This window comes from Episyrphus balteatus, chromosome 3, assembly GCF_945859705.1.
Source record: "Episyrphus balteatus chromosome 3, idEpiBalt1.1, whole genome shotgun sequence".
Lineage (NCBI taxonomy): Eukaryota > Metazoa > Arthropoda > Insecta > Diptera > Syrphidae > Episyrphus > Episyrphus balteatus.
This window is the reverse complement of record NC_079136.1, coordinates 26,820,768-26,839,258: the sequence shown is the minus strand read 5'-3', so window position 1 is coordinate 26,839,258 and position 18,491 is coordinate 26,820,768. Positions and strand designations below refer to the sequence as shown.

The following is an 18,491-nucleotide window of genomic DNA, read 5'->3' as shown; positions in this document are numbered from 1 at the left end:
ACCAACGATCAACATTGCACTTGAGCTATACATTAAACACAATGTCAAAAAAACAAAATTACAGCAAATTTACATTTAAAAATTCATAATTATTAAAAAAAAAAAAATTAAACCAAAAAAACAAAATATTTATATATATTTATAAATTCTATTGGGAAAAGTAGTAAGTTAACAAAATTTTTCATAGATTATACTTTACGCTTGCAAATTTTTTATACATACATATTATAATAATATTTAATACATAAAACAAAAAAAAACAACAAATTTAGTGTAAATGATTTAAATAGACGAAATATAAAAAAAAAAAAAAATCACGCATACTGGATTAACAATTTATAATAATAAAAAAAAAAAAAATACAAAACAAAATATTTATTCAGATATAGTAAACTATATAAAAAAAAAACAAGAAAAACAAAATAGTGTCTGAATAAGGATAATGTGTTGGAAAAGAAATTCACAAAAAAAATATTTCTTCTGGTTGAATAAATATATTTAAAAATAAAAACAATAAAAAAAATAAATTATAATGAATAAAGTACCTACACTTGAATGCGCAAAATGCATATCAAAATATAATTTTATTGTCCAAAAGAAATATTTTTTTTCTGGTGTTCTGCACATTGTTCAATACTTTTTGACAGCGAATTAATTAATTAAAATACATACAACAAATAAAGTCAAAAAATAAGAGTTTTCTCTCTAGCCTCTCTTCCAAAGTCAGCGTCACATCTAAAACCTTTCAGACTAAAAAAAAAAAAAACTACATCTGTCGGGTCTATGACATATCTCCAAGAATAATAAATTAAAAAATAATTAAAAAAAAAAAGATTCAAAAATCGCAATTTCTAGCTACATACATATTATATAATTATATATAAATATAAAAAAATAACACACACACAAAAAAATTTATTTTAAAAAAAGAATCTTTATGGGTTAGTGATAAGTTGTATAATAGATAGATTAAAAATTTAACTAATATATTTATTTCTAGGAAATGAAAAATTATTAATCACACTTTTTAAAAAAACAGAAACGAATTGAGGAGAAATTAATAGAATTACCTATAATTACACAAGAAACAAAAAAAATAAAATTCTTCTCTTTCTCTCTCATATTCTCTTTCTCTGTGTAATTCACTGAATTAAAAAAAATAAATTTATCTTCATGTAATTTTTATCTTTTCTCTATGTGTTTTTATTCGTGTATAAAAAAATAAATTTAAAACAAAAAAATTAAGCGTGTGTGTTGTAATATGTTTCTGTTTCAACTGCCACTTTTCAAATTATTGCAGTATTTGAAAAAAATATGTATAACAAATAAAAGATATAATTAAATTTAAAAATATAAAAAAAAAACTTCCCTGATTTATGTATCTAGTAAAATAAAAAATCATAAAACTTTAAAAAATATTTATAAAAAAAAAAAAACTCAAATCTTAGGTAGATTTTATTTTTCGATTTACTACTTCAAGTAGTTAAAATGGCGTTTAATGGTGATCTGTAATAAATAAAATTATAAAAAAAGTAAACAAAAAAAAAATAATTTAAATTCAAAAGTTCATTCTTATTATAATTATTATATATATAAACACAAAATTATATATTTATCATTGTAAATATGGTGTGGTTTCTCCGAATTTGTTAATCTTTTCTCGGAGATAGCTGGAGTCAAGAAAACCAAAAAATAAAATAACGAAAACGGCTTTTGGAATATAAAAAACATTTAACTAAAAACAAAAAAAAAGCTACAAAACAAACAAATATAAAAAAATATATACATTGGAACACAAGACATTCACACGAAACAATAAAAAAAAAATAAAAGAATATTTTACAAAAAAAAAAATTCACAGATATATAAATATACATAAATGTATATAATTATACACCAAACACTGCATAAAGAAAATGAAGAAAAAAGAAAACAAAAAAAAACATACACTACTAATTAACCCATTAAATGTAATTAAACAAATTAATAAATTATGTAATAATCAAATTAATTAAATGCATACAAAAGAAAACAACAACAAAAAAAAACAAAAAGAGATGGAATAAATTGAGAGTAAAAACAAAAATTTCATATTATATAAATTTACAATTCATAGGAAAACATTAAAATACAAAATAAAAATTCATTGACAAACAAAAATTAAAAATTAAAAAAAAAAAAAAACAACAAAAAATTGTATCAAAGCAAATGCGAAACAAAATAAAAATTAAAAATCAACACATGTGTAGGTGAAGTTTAATAAATAAATAAAACAAAAATAAAAAAAAAAAAAAAAAAAACAAAAAAAAAACAAATGTATTCTTATTAATTATTATTATTAATATTATAATTATAAAAAATGTAATCTTACCTAAGGTAAATAAAAATTTTGTTTTGTTGCGAAAAAAATAATTTTTGGGCGTTTTATTTTTATGATAGTTCGTGTTTTCTCTTCATTGTATATTTCTTATTGTATTTGTAGTCGCTTGAAGTGTAGGTCAAAATTTAGCAAAAATTGTAAACTCAATCACTACAAATGGTTGTTTTTTTTTTTCAGGTTAGAAACAGCTATTTTCAATAGGAATTTGGTTAATAAAAAGCTTTATACTGTCTATAAATAAAGTTAACCCAAGTTATTTGCTCAGAAACGAAAAACGAAGAACTTAGTTACCCCAAGTTTATTTATATTTATATATTCTCTCATAAATATTTATATGAGTATCCCCCATCACATTATTTTTCAAAAACTATTCGAAATAACTTCAGGTGGAAACATTGAATTGAATCTAATAATTTGCTCCCTTTTTAATAAAATTAATTTTTAACTAACTGTCACATCAATACAAATTTGTTTTTGGTAATTAATTGTAGAACACCATTAATTTTAGATCGATTTCCTTTGTTTTAGAACCTTAAATTATTTTTAATGAAGATACCATACACAAATAAAATGCACGACTGACCGCACGTACTTGCTCCTGTAGTTTAGGGCCCTATTTTGGCTCGCAAGTCGAACGTTCGACTCAAGTCGAACAATTTGGAAAACACTCATATCGTAGCATTCCGATTAGAAAACTACGACAGTTTACCCGCAATGCAGTCAAAATAAAGAAAACGATGGGAAAATATAATTTTTTAAACGCTAAATGACTAATTAATAACTTTGATTCGCCAAATTTTTCTAGCGATTCGCGAGTTATAATAGGGCCCTTAAAGTATCTATTTCTTATCGGAAATAAAAGATTCTCGTTATGTTTTCGGAAGAAAAAGTAAAAAAAAAATATATACGAGATTAACAAAAAAAAAGTCAATTTCTGAAAAAAAAAAAAAACGGTAACGCCATATTTCCATTCAAAGAATTTTATGAAAAAAAAACCTAAAAACCCAGTTTTGTAACAATCACTAAAACTTTGACGTAAACCAAACTTAATTGAAATCGTTAGCACCGTTTTTGAAAAAAAGTTTATACCTCGAAAAAGTTATGTTAATTGGAAAACTCTCATTGTTTAACCCCCTGAACTAAAAACTGAGCCGTGATTTGAAGCTGCCAGACTTTTGAATTTAGTAATCACGATTTTTCCAAAACCACAGAGAGACACATAAATTACACCCTCGTTATAAAATTGTAATTGTCTTAAAAGTTGTCATATACAAAATGTTTCAATCATTAAATTGTCGGATAAAGTGTAACTTATTCCTAAAAACTGTATGAAATACATATAGTGTTACTATGCAATTGGCTGTTATACTAAATTTATGTATGTGAAACGTTAACATTCAAAAAGACTTCAGAAGGTCTGAAATTGATAAAAATGACAAAGCCCATTGTTATTCCCACCACCCCTTATTAAACTCATTTATCTCGATGATAATTGCTCGAAACTGTTATACGAAAAAAACAGTCTTTTACACTTTCTGATATTTAAAATACCGCTTCTTCATTTTTACTCTAAGTTACTTCAAGCTACTCCAAGTGTGAGTATCATTTGAACGTTTTGTTTAAAATAGAAATCAATTTACAATCTCGTAACATTTTATCATTTTATCTTAATATTTGAAATTAAGTTAATTAATCCTTATCATTAAATTGACATGATGTTGGTGCCTCTAAAATACCCTTCGAAATTAGGTAAGATAACTAATTCAAAACAAAATATTCAATATGAGAAACATTCCATGTCTAAATATAGGCCAACGAGCACTAGAGCTAAGACGGAACATTGCTTGTTTATCAGCATTATCAGAGACACATCAAATACTTCAAAAGACTATCAGAGACTTTGCTGACCATGAACTTGCACCAAAGGCAGCTAAATTTGATAGAGAACACTTATACCCTGTGGAAGAGGTAAAGAAAATGGGCCAACTCGGTTTGATGGCTATTGATGTGCCACAAAAATATGGTAAAAATAATTTCTCAAGATCTATGAGCTTTTGAAAAGTTCGTAGGAATAAATAATATTGAAAATATTGGTTTTTAAAGGTGGTAGTGGTTTGGACACTCTTGCTTATGCTATTGCCATGGAAGAAATTTCAAGGGGATGTGCTTCAGCTGGCCTTATTATGTCTGGTCATAATTCACTATACCTTGGCCCGATTCTGGCTTTTGGTAATGAAAAACAAAAGAAAGAATATATTGAACCATATACCACAGGTGAAAAAATCGGTTTCTTTGCTGTCTCCGAACCTGGAAGTGGTTCTGATGTCGGAGCACTCACTACCACGGCTATTCTTAAGGGAGATCGATATATACTAAATGGAACAAAAGCATGGATTAGTAATGGACTAGAGGGTGAAATGGGTGTATTATTGGCAAAAACTTCAAAAGATCTGAAACACGAAGGCCTGTCTGCATTTATTGTTTCCAAGGACATTAAAGGACTCACTGTTGGAAAAAAGGACGATAAACTTGGTATCCGTGGAACGTCAACCTGTCAACTGATCTTTGAAGATTATGAAATCCCCAAAGAGAATCTATTAGGCAAAGAAAGTTATGGTTTCGAGATTGCAATGAAAAGTCTTGATAGTGGACGAATTGGAATCGCTGGACAAGCGATCGGCATTGCACAGGCATCACTTGAACTTGCTGTTGATTATTCTAAGACACGAATCGCCTTTGGAAAACCCATTTCACAATTTCAAATTGTTCAACAAAAAATTGCTGATATGGCCATTAGAGTTGAAACGGCAAGGCTTTTGACGTGGCGTGCAGCCTGGTTGAAGGATAATGATAAATCCTTTTCTAAAGAAGCTGCAATGGCTAAGTTAGCTGCTTCAGAAACGGCAACTTTCTGCTCACATCAAGCTATTCAAATTCTTGGTGCTATGGGTTTTGTTACAGAAATGGCTGCAGAACGACATTATCGTGATGCTAGAATAACAGAAATTTATGAAGGGACTTCGGAAATTCAGAAATTGCTTATAGGGCATTGTGTGTTCAAGGAATTAAGTGCATAAAATCTCTAAAAAAAAAACTAGTATTTAGTGTTTTTTCATTGTCCTTTTAAATTGTATTATGTTAGTACTCAGATGTCAGATTTATAGCTTTATTTCTATTTAGGTTTAAAATAAAATCAATACAACCTTTGAGAAGTTTTTTTAACGTGGATGAAAAAACTTTGTATGTTCACTGTCAGTTTCTATTTTGTACAGTGACATCTCGTCAGTTTGCAAATCCTTTTCAACCTAAAACAAACTAGGATTTTCAGAAAAAGCGTATGTATGTGCGATTGCACATTCAAAATGAATTATAAACGTTTTACGAATTTTGCCTAAAATCACGGCTCCGCGGAAATTAAGCCCCAGGAAATAAGGCCCCAGTAAAAAAATGATAAAAAATGATATCCCAATTTGGGGCCTTATTTCGTTTTTCTTTTGCAGTCTTATTTTCTGTGCCTAATTTCGCGAAGCAAATCACCCTTTCGCTTTGATATGAAAGGTTATAATGCGTTTTTCTATGATCAATTTGAATATAAATAGGCTGAATATAGTCAAAAATTATAAGTAGATACAAAAAAAAGTCCTGTAGTCGGGCAATAACGGGGTTTTAACCCTCCATTGTTTTTTGTTTAAAAAAAAAAAGTAAACACTCAAATCTAAACAGCGATAATCAAGTGCCCTACTCAAAAAGTTGATAAGAAAACTGACCAAATACTTCATATTTATTTATTTACATATAAATATTTTTAATTGAAAATTACTATGCGTGTTTGAAATTTCTATATTTAAATCTGATTTCAACTGATTTCCGAAACACAGTATTATCAGCAAGAGAAGAAAGAAATGTTAAATAAAGAATATTATACAGGGTGGATCAAAAGAGTTGTGATGGTAATGTGAACTTGCTTTAGTCTGTTGCAAATGATGAAATCGATAGAAAAATATCTTACTCAAATGTTACCATGTATCTAGTATTTTTAAGCTTACCAAAAATCTAAAAACAAGAATGGTGCAAAAGTAATGTCATCTTGTTAATTTGTGTAGGCATTTTAATTTGACGTCCAATGGCATCTACGTTAGGGTGGTCGTTATTTAAAAAAAGTTCTTATTTCTTTGTCGCCGCCGGGTACAAAGGGGTTAAGTCACAAAATTGCACTTTTCGGGTTTCGATGAAATAAGAATAACCTCTTTTTTCTCTTTTATTTAATATCAAAAACATAAACATAATATCATCTGAATTTTTTTCAGATTTTCAACAGTGAAAATTTTAATGTCTGTTTAATTTTAATTTTTTTGACATTAAACGTGTAAAGAACGACTTTTTGAAAAAGTTTGAAAAAAAAAATGGTTTTCTTTACCAAACTAAATCTCCGAAATTTGAACTGTTAAAATGTTTAAATAAAAAATCCAGACATTGTACTTTTTAGTTAAAAAGCTGTTGTTAACTATATAAGTCGATAAATGGAGGGTTATTCTGTCTATAATAAATGCAAACCACTCTAATTTTCGTTGAACTCATTTAGTTTTGACCAATGGGGAATAATGACCTCCTGTTCATGTTTTCATAATTTCAATTGTTACCAACCCAAAAACCAGACCATTGATTTTGCATAACTTCAGGTCTACATATCTGTGTCATGTGTATTTATGTCTCGCATAAACTCTGGTTTTTAATTTAACGAGAGTTTTTAAAAGGAATTTAGCAGTCTATCCAAGTTAGTTGTGAACGTCAAGAATTTAAAAAATGGAAACTAGTGTTTTTTTTTAATGTAAATTGTCTTTTAAAATTTGAATTAAATAATGCCAAGAACGTGGAAACTGTCCAAACTTAACAAGACTCTATTTCTTATTACAAACAAAAATTAAACTTTAAGAAATTTGTTTGCAGTTACAATTTAAATTATCTGTTTTTATAAAATTATAATCGTTTTTGAGCTTGAACAAAAAATTCTAGAAAAACGTATTTTTATTGAATTAATTTGATGAACTAGGTTTCTAGAACGGCCAAAAAAATCACTCATAGAGTTTTAATTAAATAAATAAAAATTCAGCGATCACATTACTATTTATTAGTTTTTCTTTTATTTCGAATATGTAGGTTTATAACATAAATACAAATTAAACTAATGAATTTTCTTTTTCATTATCATAATTTACAGGAGGACAGTCTGTCAGTATGGAATCGTACGGCTACTGACATCGCCAGTACGACACGAATCCGCGACACACTACGTAGAATATTAAATCTACCTCTTAATACTTTAATGGAGTATAAGATTCACTGTGATAGCCTTAAATATGTAGCAATGTAAGTTTATTGATTTTTTTTTATTTTAACTTAAACTTATTTTAATAATTTTTTTTTTTATATTTTTCTCATTTCAGAAATAAAGTCCCACTGAAAAGCTGAAATTCAGCAAATTCCTCTAAGTTTAGCAGATATTAACGCAACAACAACGCGATTATTAATTCTTTATAAACAAACAAACAAAAAAAAAGATTCTTTTTATTATTACAAAAAAAAAAACAAAAAAAACTGTTTTTACCTACGTTTTGAATTTATTTGCAATCTATATTAAGTTACTCTTCCACAAGCTATTTTTAGCTTATAATTGAAATTAAGAAAAAAAAACTTAAGCTGTATCCATAAAAATAAAAAAAAAAAATAATAAAATGTAGTAAAATAATATTTAAACAAAACAAAGCAATGAGAATGTAGAGAAATATGAAGACACAATATTCAAAATTTTGTTACAAAAAAAAAAAACCAATCAAAGTTTTTAAATTTAAAAAAAAAATATTTTTTTTTATACTCGCCATAGATTTATTGAATTATTATCAATATTAATTAATTTAATTTTGTTTTTAAGTTTGGACTGTGTAGTTAAAAACCTTATAATGTTTGTTTTTTTTTTTTACTGATTTTTTTTCCTGTTTGTTTTCAGGAATTATATTTATCTGCAACATAAAAAAAAACGTTATGAAAACACTGTAATAAAGATAACATTACTATTATTTAAATTGAATCGTTTTTATTGAGATGTTAAAATGTGTTTATATTTTCGAAAATGTGTGCATTAGTTTTCAACTACTACTTGTGGGCACTACTCTTCTTTGGAAACAAATCAGGCCATTGTCGAATCTCCTCTAGCTTCCTTCCGAAAATTGTTAGAAACTTCAATTTTTCATAAAATCGTTACTGAAACTTCATCAAAATTATTGTTCACCTCTCGTTAACATAGCGTATAGCTCATTCAAACTTGAAAACTGAAATTGTGGTGCATACAAAAAGGGCAAAATTGGAAATTTGAAGGGCGATGAAGGAAAAGAACCAAGAGAGGAATAAATAAAATAACTCATTGAAAGTTATGAACTATGGTTATATTTATTTATTTGTGTTAAAATATGTTTTATTTAATAAATGTAATACAAATTAATAAATATTTCATTACAGTTATTAAATTATTTGTCTGGAAATTGTGTCAAGTCATAAAGATAAACGTTGGAAATTAAACAGTCACCATCCTAAAATAAATAGAATTAAAAAAACGTTAGTAACCCGAACATCTATTTAATTATTAAAAAAAAAAAAACTTACAGCTGGTGAAATTCCCACCAAAGCATCAGCATGTCCATAAAATTCTTCTTTGAGCGAAATGACAATAGTTTGAAGGTTCATTGTATGATCTCTTATGTAAGATGCAACTTTTCCAATATTTGTATTATCCAAAGCAGCATCAATCTCGTCGAGTACAAAAAATGGAGCAGGTTGGAAACTTTAAAAGAAAAGTGTTACAAAAAACAAATATTTACAATCATCTATTTGAACCAACCTATGAATGGAAAATAACAACGCCAACGCAGCAATAGTTTTCTCACCACCACTCAAATTACTCATCGGCTGAAAACGTTTTCCTGGTGCAACACAATTATAATTTATTCCATCTAAATATGGTTCTTCTGGATTGTCAGGACCCAAATAAGCCTGAGCGGCTTCATTTCTTGCTAAGGACTTATAAATGCCATCTATTGCCTCTGAAATGTGATTGCAACAACGAATAAATTTTTCAGCACGTTCATTTTTAACCTTTTCAAATGCTGCTTTAGCTTTCTTTGCTTTTCGTCGGGCATTCTCAAATTCTTCATTGGTTGATGCAACTTTTTCAGTAACACGATCGAGCTTCTGCATTGCTTTCATGTTAGGCGTTTGAATACGCTCCAGAATGTCAAGTTTAGATTGTAAATCTTTTTGCAATGAATCGTTGGTCTTTTTGAAATGTGAATCATCTTTGAGTTTGCATAATTCCCGCGGTAAAGTGTTGTAGTTAACTTCGATTCTACAAAAAAGGAAGAAAATTGGAAATATTTATTAGTTAGTAGGGAAATCAATATGCAAAATCAATGAGAAACATAGAAATAGCAAAACTAACTGATTTTCTTTTTCAAGAATCATAGATGTTGACGTTCCGTTGGTTGTAGTTTCCGAATCACCTTGGCGAACTGCATCATCAAGAGATCCTTTTAGTAGCGGAATTGCTATACAATCCATCTAAATAGAGAAAACATCAATAAGTCCATTCAAAAATTAATAAAATATTTGTAACCTTTGATTGCAACAACAAATTATGTCTCTCATTTTTCTTAGTTTCAATTTTTGCTTCAATTCCCGACACCTGACTGCCAAGAGAATGGATTTCTTTTGCCAAATTTGCGACATCACGACGAGCCTTCAAATTAATTTAATATAATTTTAAATGAAAATTAAATATAAATATATTTTTTAAATCACCTTTGAAATTTCTTCTTCCATTTCATCAACTGCAGTCTTTTTACTCATTTTCCCTTGTTTAAGTTTTTCAATAGCTTCTTTATCTTGTTCAATTTCTTTCAAGTAACGTTTTTCAGCAACTTTTAGGTCTTCAAGAGCATCCTCTTCATCCTGAACAGCTCTTTCCCAACGTTCCAAGTTTTCTATGAGGAATTATTTTTAATACAAAATTGAACTCAATTTCAAATTTTATTGACCAACTTTTTGTATCCTTTTGTTTTTCGAAATCGAGTTGCGTGTTAATTGCATCGATTTGCTGTTCAAATTCAGCCCTCTTTCTAGCACGCTCCTGTTGCATAACCAATTCTCTTTCTTCATATTGTCGAATATTTTTGACACCCAAACGGCGACAGAATTTAGCAAAGACCTTATCTTCGACATTATTCATGTTTTCTTTGATTTCTTGAATGCGTTGATCGCGCTTTAACATTCGGCGTTCGATTTCACTGATTTTTGGCTACAAAAAAGAAGATTAATTTTAAAACTTTAAAGGATTAACTATTTGATATAATTTTTTACCCCGAATTCATCAAGTTGACCTTGAACATCTTTCAATTGCCGATCGAATTGTGAAATGGATTTCTTGGACGATTCTAAATCGACCATACTGTATTTGAGCCGGTTTGCCAAACCCTAAAAAATCAATCAGAATTTGTAAACAAAGCCAATCAACAAACTACATAAACAATTACCTGAATTTGGCTTTCAACGGTTGCCAGTTCACTCTGTTTCCTTGACTTCTTTACCAACTCCTTCATTTCTTCGGTGAGTTTTTCTTTTTGCATTTTCAACTGAGCCATATGCTTTTCATCCCATCGCTTAGCTTTGCGAGCCAAATCATGACTGCCACCAGAAATGATACCAGATTTCTGATAAAAGGTTCCATCCAATGCAAGAGCATCAAATCGACTGCGATCGATTTCGTAGGCAACTTTCATGGCATCTTCAGGGGTTTCACAAACCAGAGCGTTGTTAGTTGCAAAAAGGACAGCTCGTTCAATCTCTGGTGGATCGAACTTCAGCACATCAAAAACGAGTTTAACGTTGCGTGGTTCTGAGATATTTCTCAATCGTTCCTTCAAAGGTTTAACTTGCAAATAATCAAGTGGAAGGAAAGTTTCTACTTCCAACATTTGCTCTTTCAGAATCTGAATGCAATGACGAGCTGTCTTCTCAGTATCAACAATAATGGCTTCCATGTATTTTCCCAGCACTTTTGTAACAGCAACGTTATAGCGTTTGTGTGTTGGCTGACACATGTTTATCATACGATCGTACACTCCGGGGACTTGTTTCTTAAATAGCTCGACGACTTCTTGTTTCTTCTTTCGGCGAGCATCTTCGTGTTTATCGATTCTAGCATCACCCAATTGGTCCCGAACATTTTCGAGTTCACGCTGCTTTTCCGCGATTTTTTCCTTTGATGAGCCAACATCACGTCTCAAATCTTCTTTTATACGATTTTGTTCTTCAAGAGCTGCCTGACTGGACTTAATATGATCCATAAGCTTATCATGACGTTTCATAGCTTCTTCTTTTTGTAGAGTTAGCTTTTTAAATGCCTCATCGATGGATGCTTTGCGATTCATTTCACTATCAAGTAAATCTTGGTCAGATTTTTGCTCACGGTTAACCGAATCTAGATTGGAACGGTATTGTGTGGCTGTTGCTTCAGCTTCTTGTTTAAGGCGATCATACTCTTGGACGAGACCTTCTTCCATGTGAACACTCTTGCCACGTCGCTGTGATTCTCCTTCGATTTCTTCTTCGAAACGTTTCTTCAATGCCTCTACATCTGCTAGTTTTTGGTCCAAATTTCTGATGTCACATTGATGAGCATTGTCGGCTTCTTTTGCAGTTTCGAGTGTCTTGACCAATGATGTTAGTTTCTTTTGACAATGGGATACTTTTTCTTTAGCTTTGATAAAAAGTGGTCGTTTCTTGTTAATTGCAGTTTCAACTTCACGAATTTCTTGATCGACTTTGGCCAAATCACGACCTATTTTGCCAGCTTCTTTTTTCTTTTCTTTGAGAACTTCATCGGCTTGTTCTTTTTTCACTTCGACAGATTTGATTTCTTCTTGTTTGGTTTCCAAATCGGTGTTGAGTTTTTCAATATCTTTTTCGACATGATAGAGACGAAATAGTTGATATTCTACTTGTTTTTCATTCTACAACAAAAACATTAGCGTGAATATCAAAAATTTGAAAATTGTATTTGGATTTAACTTACATATTCGGTCTTTAAACGTGCGTAACGATCGGCTTCCATTTTTTCATGCTTGGCTTCTTTGCGTTCGGCGGCAATGCCCTTCTTCTTTTGATAAGTAAACTGTGTTTCCTCTTCGGCTAGATTCATTTCTTGCTTGAGTCGATTATAATCGTCTTTTAGAAGGCCAGAGCTAAGTTGGAAACAAGAAAGAATTTGATTTTTTTTTAATTTATAACAACAATGCGGCTTGAGAGATTAAAAATGTAAATAAATAAAGCATCCACTTATACAGTATAAAAATAAATAATATAAATAAATAAATAAATTTGCTGACAGGGCTATAAAAAAATATAAAACAAAGAAGAGTGTTACAATACAACGCAAAAATGAAATATCTTATGAATGAAAATAGTTCTTTAAATAGCCTATGTCCTTGAGTTTTATTAGTCGGATTGATGTTTTCAGACTTAGGAGAAAACGTAAAACTGGATTATAAATTGGAAATTTCGCTTTTTGTTACCCGCTTAACCTTAGTAGTAGTAGTAGTAACTTTTTTTGAGCTTTTCTTTTGATACACTTTCCAATATTTCCTTATAAATAATATACAGCACATTTAATTTAAGTTTTGCCGACTTAGTATTGATCTGGCAACATAAGAAATAAATAGAAAAAAATGCTTTATTGTAGTATAGTATGTTTGATGAAAAGACATTTTCTTTTTCTTGATTTTTTATGTGTGCCCACTCAGCAAGGCACACACTTTGACCCGCTTAGCCTTAGAATGTCGCGACATCAGACATTCGAATCTGACGACAGTAAGCATACCTAAAAAATTGCAAACTCAAATCCACTCCCAAAAATTGGATATTTGAATTTTGTTCAATGAAAGAGCTCGACCACCACTTTAAGTAAAACAAGGGCACAAAAAGTTCTATTTAACGGTAGTATTGGCTCCAAATGACCTTTATTTTTATTTATTTATTTAGTTACAGCTTCGCAACGACTTTTCATTGAGTCGACAAGTCCCTGATATCTTTGAGGTGTTATAGGTCGCCAAGCCTGCTCAATTACGGTCCAGTTAAGTTTGGTTTTAGAAACTTCTTCTTTTGTATCCGCCCATATATTCTAGTCAAGGCAGCCCACTTCATGGGCCTCAATCTTAATTTTTTGATACCATTGCTTTGGGTTATTATCCTGTTGGAAAACCCATTTCAGCGGTATTTCAAGGGCGACGTATGCCAGCATAATTTAATAGTTTGCATAACTATCCAAATGAGAGTCACTCGCGGTCCATATTTAAAAAAAAATTGTCCAACTAAACCGACAGAAAGGTCTTTTGAATTCTATGTGATTTCAAGATAAGGAAAATGCAAAAATAACCAGGCTTATTATGGCAGAAGTGCAATGGAAATTAATTACAGTAAAAAAAAACTTAAAGAACTAAATTTTTTGTTTGCTCCCACGTTTGCAGTACTAACTGCACCTGATTTTGTCTGTTGAGACATAGAAAACTGGAAGCCTACAAAACCAAGCCGACGAATTTGAATGATTTAAAGCAATCGATTCTAACAATAACTGAAGCAATTCAACTTTTATTAATAATAAAGGGTCAAGTCCATTTGAAAATTGTGCTTTATTTTGAACTTTTAGAAGTTTTTTCTCAGGAACTAAGGAACTTTTTAAATAAATATTACACAGATCAATAGCTCTATACCTCCAGAAATTTTTTCTTCCATACTTTTTGATATAAAACGAAACCCGAATGTTTAAGACCTTAAAACATCCAACCTATAGAGAAGTGGACTTGATCCATTATTATTCTGAACGCCTCATATATTTTTTGATTTGTTTTCTTGCTCGGAGTGTTAAAAGCAATTACGAACAATTAAAAGGACGAAATTAATAAATGCTCAGTGCGCCGTCAAGACTGCTAGCGATCCTAAAGAACCATTGAACATATTGAAAGATTGGAGCAGGCTGATTCACTGATATATGCAAAACTCTTTTAATATTATTCTTGAAAAAAGTTGAAAATATGCAGACCGACACAATTTTCAAAATATCATAGATTTGCTATTACTTGTAGTTTTTCAATCATCATTTAAGACGAGTACTTGTGGAATGAAGCTCTATTACGAAGAACTAAGTAGACACTGTATAAAATGTACATTATTTCGTTCTCGACAAGCATGAATTACTAGAATGTGTAAGACTCTTTTAATTGATTTAGAGTTTGGAAATGAGGAAATCCACCGCTATTGCAATTGTCAACTATTGATTCTATGGTGTTTGGTCATAACAACATAAGTCCATTTTTTTTTTTATTGAATTGAGGATACAAAATTGATATAAAATATGATATATAAGTAATACATTAATGATTTCTCGTACTTTGGTTTAGAGTTGGGCACTTTAGTTCACTTGAGTGATCGATCACTTTAGTTCAAATAACGCTACTGAACTAGTTCTGAACTAGTTAATTTTAGTTCAATTTATTTTAATCACTCCAGTTTTGTTAGAATTAAAAAAACAAAATAAGTTTGTAAAAACTGTATCCAAATTTATGTAAAATTGACGCATTCTACATAATAAAACAAATACAAACTAAAAATAACAGATATTTACATATTTTATTTTCTATTTTCTATATTTTCGAGCTTTCTGGTTCCTGACGAAAGTCTAGAAGAAGTACGTTTTGCTTTAATTTAATCGAAATCATAGTAATGCAAGGACCAAGATGCTTCTTGTTTTTTGTTCTTGCTCAGAAATAAGAGTAAGTGGTGCATCAAAATCTTGAGGTAGAGCAGAAGAACTGATTTCGCTCAACAAAGAATTGGATGCAATTTCATATGCACTTTAGTTTCTGCACCCTTCTTTAAACGTCTGTCGTGTTGAAAGGGCGCTGTCGTCGCATAAGACAAGGACAAAATTTGAAAATTCCCTATACAGATGGGACTTCCTTTCACCCAAAAAATATATAAAAAAATGATAATGTAAGTTGAGCGCAAGCTGTTTTGTAATGTCATATTACGATTGCTCTAGGTTGCTGTTTAGTTTGTTGAAACAAATCTTTTTCGCTATTCGCGAACTAAATTGAACTAAGTAAGAGAACTTAGTTCACTAGTTCACTAAGATGAACTAGGTCATTGAACTAGTTCGTTCGCGAACTACACAAGCCTACTTTGGTTTACCAAAAGTATTATTGCAGTAAAATATTTGTTTTAACATCCAAAATCAAATAAAGGAGCAGTTATTAAACTTTAAAATACATACATATATCCGAAAAAGACTTAAGTTGTTATGGCCAAACTCCATAGAATTGATATGTATTTGATAAAAAATAAATTTCGATCTCTTATTATCTATTTTAAGGCAGTCTTATTTGTAGAGATTTTTGCAAGAATACAACATAATTTTGCTACTTACCCACTAATTTCTTCAAACAATGCAGTTCGTTCCTTTGCACTTTTCATTGCAATATTTTCGACAGCACCTTGGAACACCAAGAAATTCTTTGCTTTCACATTAATACCTAACTTCTCCAATCTCGATAAGTATGTATTACTAGAAACAGTCTACAAAGTATAAATTTTTTAAAACAAATTGGTTCGATATTATAGGAAATAGCCAATTTACCTCTCCACTTATTCTATATTCAGATGAACCACCAATAACACATCTTTGAAAATCCATTTGGGTGTCACCATTTACAATAAACTTGGCTGTAACATAACAAGAACGCGCCACAGGTTTGCCAATGGACGCACCATGAATAAGATCATTCAAACGTTTCACACGAAGACTCGAAGTCTTTTCACCCATAACAAAACTAATAGCATCCATGAAATTTGATTTGCCTGGTTAAACAAAATGTGTAATTTATTTAATTTGTTTTTTTTTGTGAAAACTTAAAAAAAAAATGCATTACCTGAACCATTTGGACCAATGACTGCGGTGAATTCTTTCAGAGGTCCTACTATCAAGTGGCCACGGTAAGACTTGAAATTTTCCATTTCTATGAATTTAAGAAATGCTGTTGGCATTTCTTCATCAGGCATTTTGGTTTATTTTTTATTATTTTTATTAGAATATTAGATTTTTTATTAATAAACAAACAAAAATATTGAAAGAAAGCTTTCATCCAAACACAAATCAACTAAAAATTTTGGCTCCTGACATTTGACAGCGCTGTGAATTGTGTGTGGTTAATTCACAATAATGATTAGCGTTGTTCATTTTCTGTTCAGAGCCAGAACATAAAGTTCCATACCGATTTCCATTTGGCAATGAGATGATACTCTTTTAAAAGTTTTTATATTTTTCTCTTTGTATACTTTCACAAAACATTTTTTTTTTGTGATTTCCGTTAGTGGAATAAGTTAATTATAAACTCCGCACAAGAACGTATAATTAAGAACGTATATAAAATAAATAATAATAATAAAAAGAAATTCTAGGTTGAAACAATTGGTGTTTGATATACCACCGCCCTTGAAACCCTCCACTCGCAAATGTGGTTTTATTTCCATGAGCAAATTTAAATAAAGCTTTCTTTTTCTTCTTCTTTTTAAATAAAGCTTGACGGGTCTTATTTTAAATGCATTTTTGATATAAGAGCCTTTTCGATTACGGATATAAGACCACTTTTCTTAAAGCCTAGTACGCAGATAGGGAAAAATTTTATTTCTCATACAAATTTTTTCTCGGGACAAATTTTGTCTTGAATATTTTTCCAAGCAGTACGCAGTTCACGCTCAAAATTTAAATATTTGGAGCCGCTTTAAAGACAAAGTCTCCACTTAATTTTGCGCGGACAAATAATGTTCGAAACATTATTCTGCCGGCAAAAATTTGGTCAATGAATAAAATAAAACAAAAATTGAAAAAAAAATCAAACAAAATGAAGGTGGACTTTTCAATAAAATACTTGGAAAGTGAAGACGAAGCAAATACAACTCAGAATCAAAGCAAAAACAAAACAAAAAAAATTAATATAATTTGAAAGAAGAAAAAAACTATTGATAGAAATTACTTAGGGTAGACTGCCCTATTGTTGCCACTCCCCATGTGATTAGCACCTTGAGTTTAAGAACAATTTACAGCTACTATTTTTATTTTTTGTTTAAAAATTCACTCTTCCCGCCTTTTTTTGGCATATTCTTAGCAAAAGAAATACCTATTGGCGATTGGTAAAGTTGAAATGTGCTACCGGTGGTCAAAACTAAAATTAACAAGACGGAAGAGGTGCTAGCATCCGACATTTTACTCTTTTTTTTAAGGACTTTTGACATGGACGCCATTTTTAGAAATACAAAATGTAAACATCCGTCCTGTTAAAATTAGTTCAAAGGTTGAAACTACGGCGCTAGTAGTATGTGCTCCAATCGCCAATTGATAAAAAAAATCATGTGTACAATTCACACGTGCTTGAAGTATATAACTTTACCTACAATAAATTTTATACCATCTGAAAGCTTATTGTTTCAGCTCAAAATATTTATAGGTATCGACCATGTCTATACAACATCTACAAAAAGAGCTAGAATTTTGTTTAACCCAAATAGTCTTCATAAAAAAAGCAAAACAATCAATCTCTTTTCTCTTCTAACGCCATTAAATCCATTTTTTAAATGACAACCTATAATACATTTTATATGATTATTTCACCTTTTATATGACGCTTCAATCATATTTCTACCATGCCTACAAAAAAAGTAAGAAATTTTTAAACCAACCATGTCAAAATTTCAAACTGAGATTACGGTACTTCCTACACTGTTTGTGGTGGCTGGTCATCGGCAATAGATCTTCACAGTGATGCGTTCTTTTATTCGACAATGTTAACTATTGTTAACAATAGTTAACTTTCATCGTTCCTAAATGAGAAAAAAGTTACAAAGTGTAACATCGTGACGTCACAACATCGTTCCTAAATCCAGTGTTGAAGTGTCAAATAGTTACATTTTGTTACTTTTTCCAACTCAGCTTCTGGACTTGAGTTTCAATGTTATG

The 18,491-nt window shown here is 30.1% G+C and overlaps 4 protein-coding genes across 4 annotated transcripts in view; 3 read left to right on the top strand and 1 right to left on the bottom strand.

Moving 5' to 3' along the window:
• The window catches only part of LOC129916389 (syntaxin-1A), a 93,166-nt gene extending 85,419 nt beyond the window's left edge, over window positions 1-7,747 (top strand). Inside the window, exon 3 of the transcript XR_008772448.1 lies at window positions 7,599-7,747. The gene's annotated coding sequence lies outside the window, so the exon portion shown is untranslated. The remainder of the gene's footprint in view (window positions 1-7,598) is intronic.
• Window positions 1-8,113, top strand: part of LOC129916391 (eukaryotic translation initiation factor 4E type 2) — a 101,290-nt gene extending 93,177 nt beyond the window's left edge. Inside the window, exons 3-4 of the mRNA XM_055996292.1 lie at window positions 7,599-7,747; window positions 7,825-8,113. Of these exons, the coding sequence (XP_055852267.1) occupies window positions 7,599-7,747; window positions 7,825-7,849 (174 nt within the window). The 3' untranslated portion in view covers window positions 7,850-8,113. The remainder of the gene's footprint in view (window positions 1-7,598; window positions 7,748-7,824) is intronic.
• Window positions 3,471-6,031, top strand: LOC129916388 (short-chain specific acyl-CoA dehydrogenase, mitochondrial-like). The gene is made up of 3 exons (XM_055996290.1): window positions 3,471-4,129; window positions 4,191-4,403; window positions 4,484-6,031. Exons 1-3 carry the CDS (start codon window positions 4,093-4,095, stop codon window positions 5,455-5,457), a joined length of 1,224 nt encoding a protein of 407 aa, XP_055852265.1. The 5' UTR covers window positions 3,471-4,092; the 3' UTR covers window positions 5,458-6,031.
• A 685-nt stretch (window positions 8,114-8,798) lies between the features above and the next one.
• Window positions 8,799-16,654, bottom strand: LOC129916387 (structural maintenance of chromosomes protein 1A). Its single transcript, XM_055996289.1, has 13 exons — window positions 16,408-16,654; window positions 16,116-16,336; window positions 15,906-16,054; window positions 12,501-12,669; window positions 10,960-12,438; window positions 10,787-10,900; window positions 10,469-10,724; window positions 10,229-10,410; window positions 10,044-10,166; window positions 9,870-9,988; window positions 9,273-9,776; window positions 9,038-9,215; window positions 8,799-8,964 (listed from the first exon to the last, which is right to left on the bottom strand). The coding sequence occupies exons 1-13, from the start codon at window positions 16,535-16,537 to the stop codon at window positions 8,902-8,904; spliced, it is 3,687 nt and encodes a 1,228-aa protein (XP_055852264.1). The 5' UTR covers window positions 16,538-16,654; the 3' UTR covers window positions 8,799-8,901.
• Between the last annotated feature and the right edge of the window lie 1,837 nt (window positions 16,655-18,491).

Excerpts from the sequence above, each read along its gene's own strand:
- LOC129916388 (XM_055996290.1), top strand. The coding sequence starts at position 4,093 with ATGATGTTGGTGCCTCTAAAATACCCTTCGAAATTAG. Across the intron at positions 4,130-4,190 it reads AAAATACCCTTCGAAATTAG|GCCAACGAGCACTAGAGCTA; the intron begins GTAAGATAACTA and ends GTCTAAATATAG. Across the intron at positions 4,404-4,483 it reads TGATGTGCCACAAAAATATG|GTGGTAGTGGTTTGGACACT; the intron begins GTAAAAATAATT and ends TGGTTTTTAAAG.
- LOC129916387 (XM_055996289.1), bottom strand. The coding sequence starts at position 16,537 with ATGCCTGATGAAGAAATGCCAACAGCATTTCTTAAATTCATAGAAATG. Across the intron at positions 10,411-10,468 it reads AAAACAAAAGGATACAAAAA|AAAACTTGGAACGTTGGGAA; the intron begins GTTGGTCAATAA and ends AATTCCTCATAG. Across the intron at positions 9,989-10,043 it reads ATTTGTTGTTGCAATCAAAG|ATGGATTGTATAGCAATTCC; the intron begins GTTACAAATATT and ends TTCTCTATTTAG.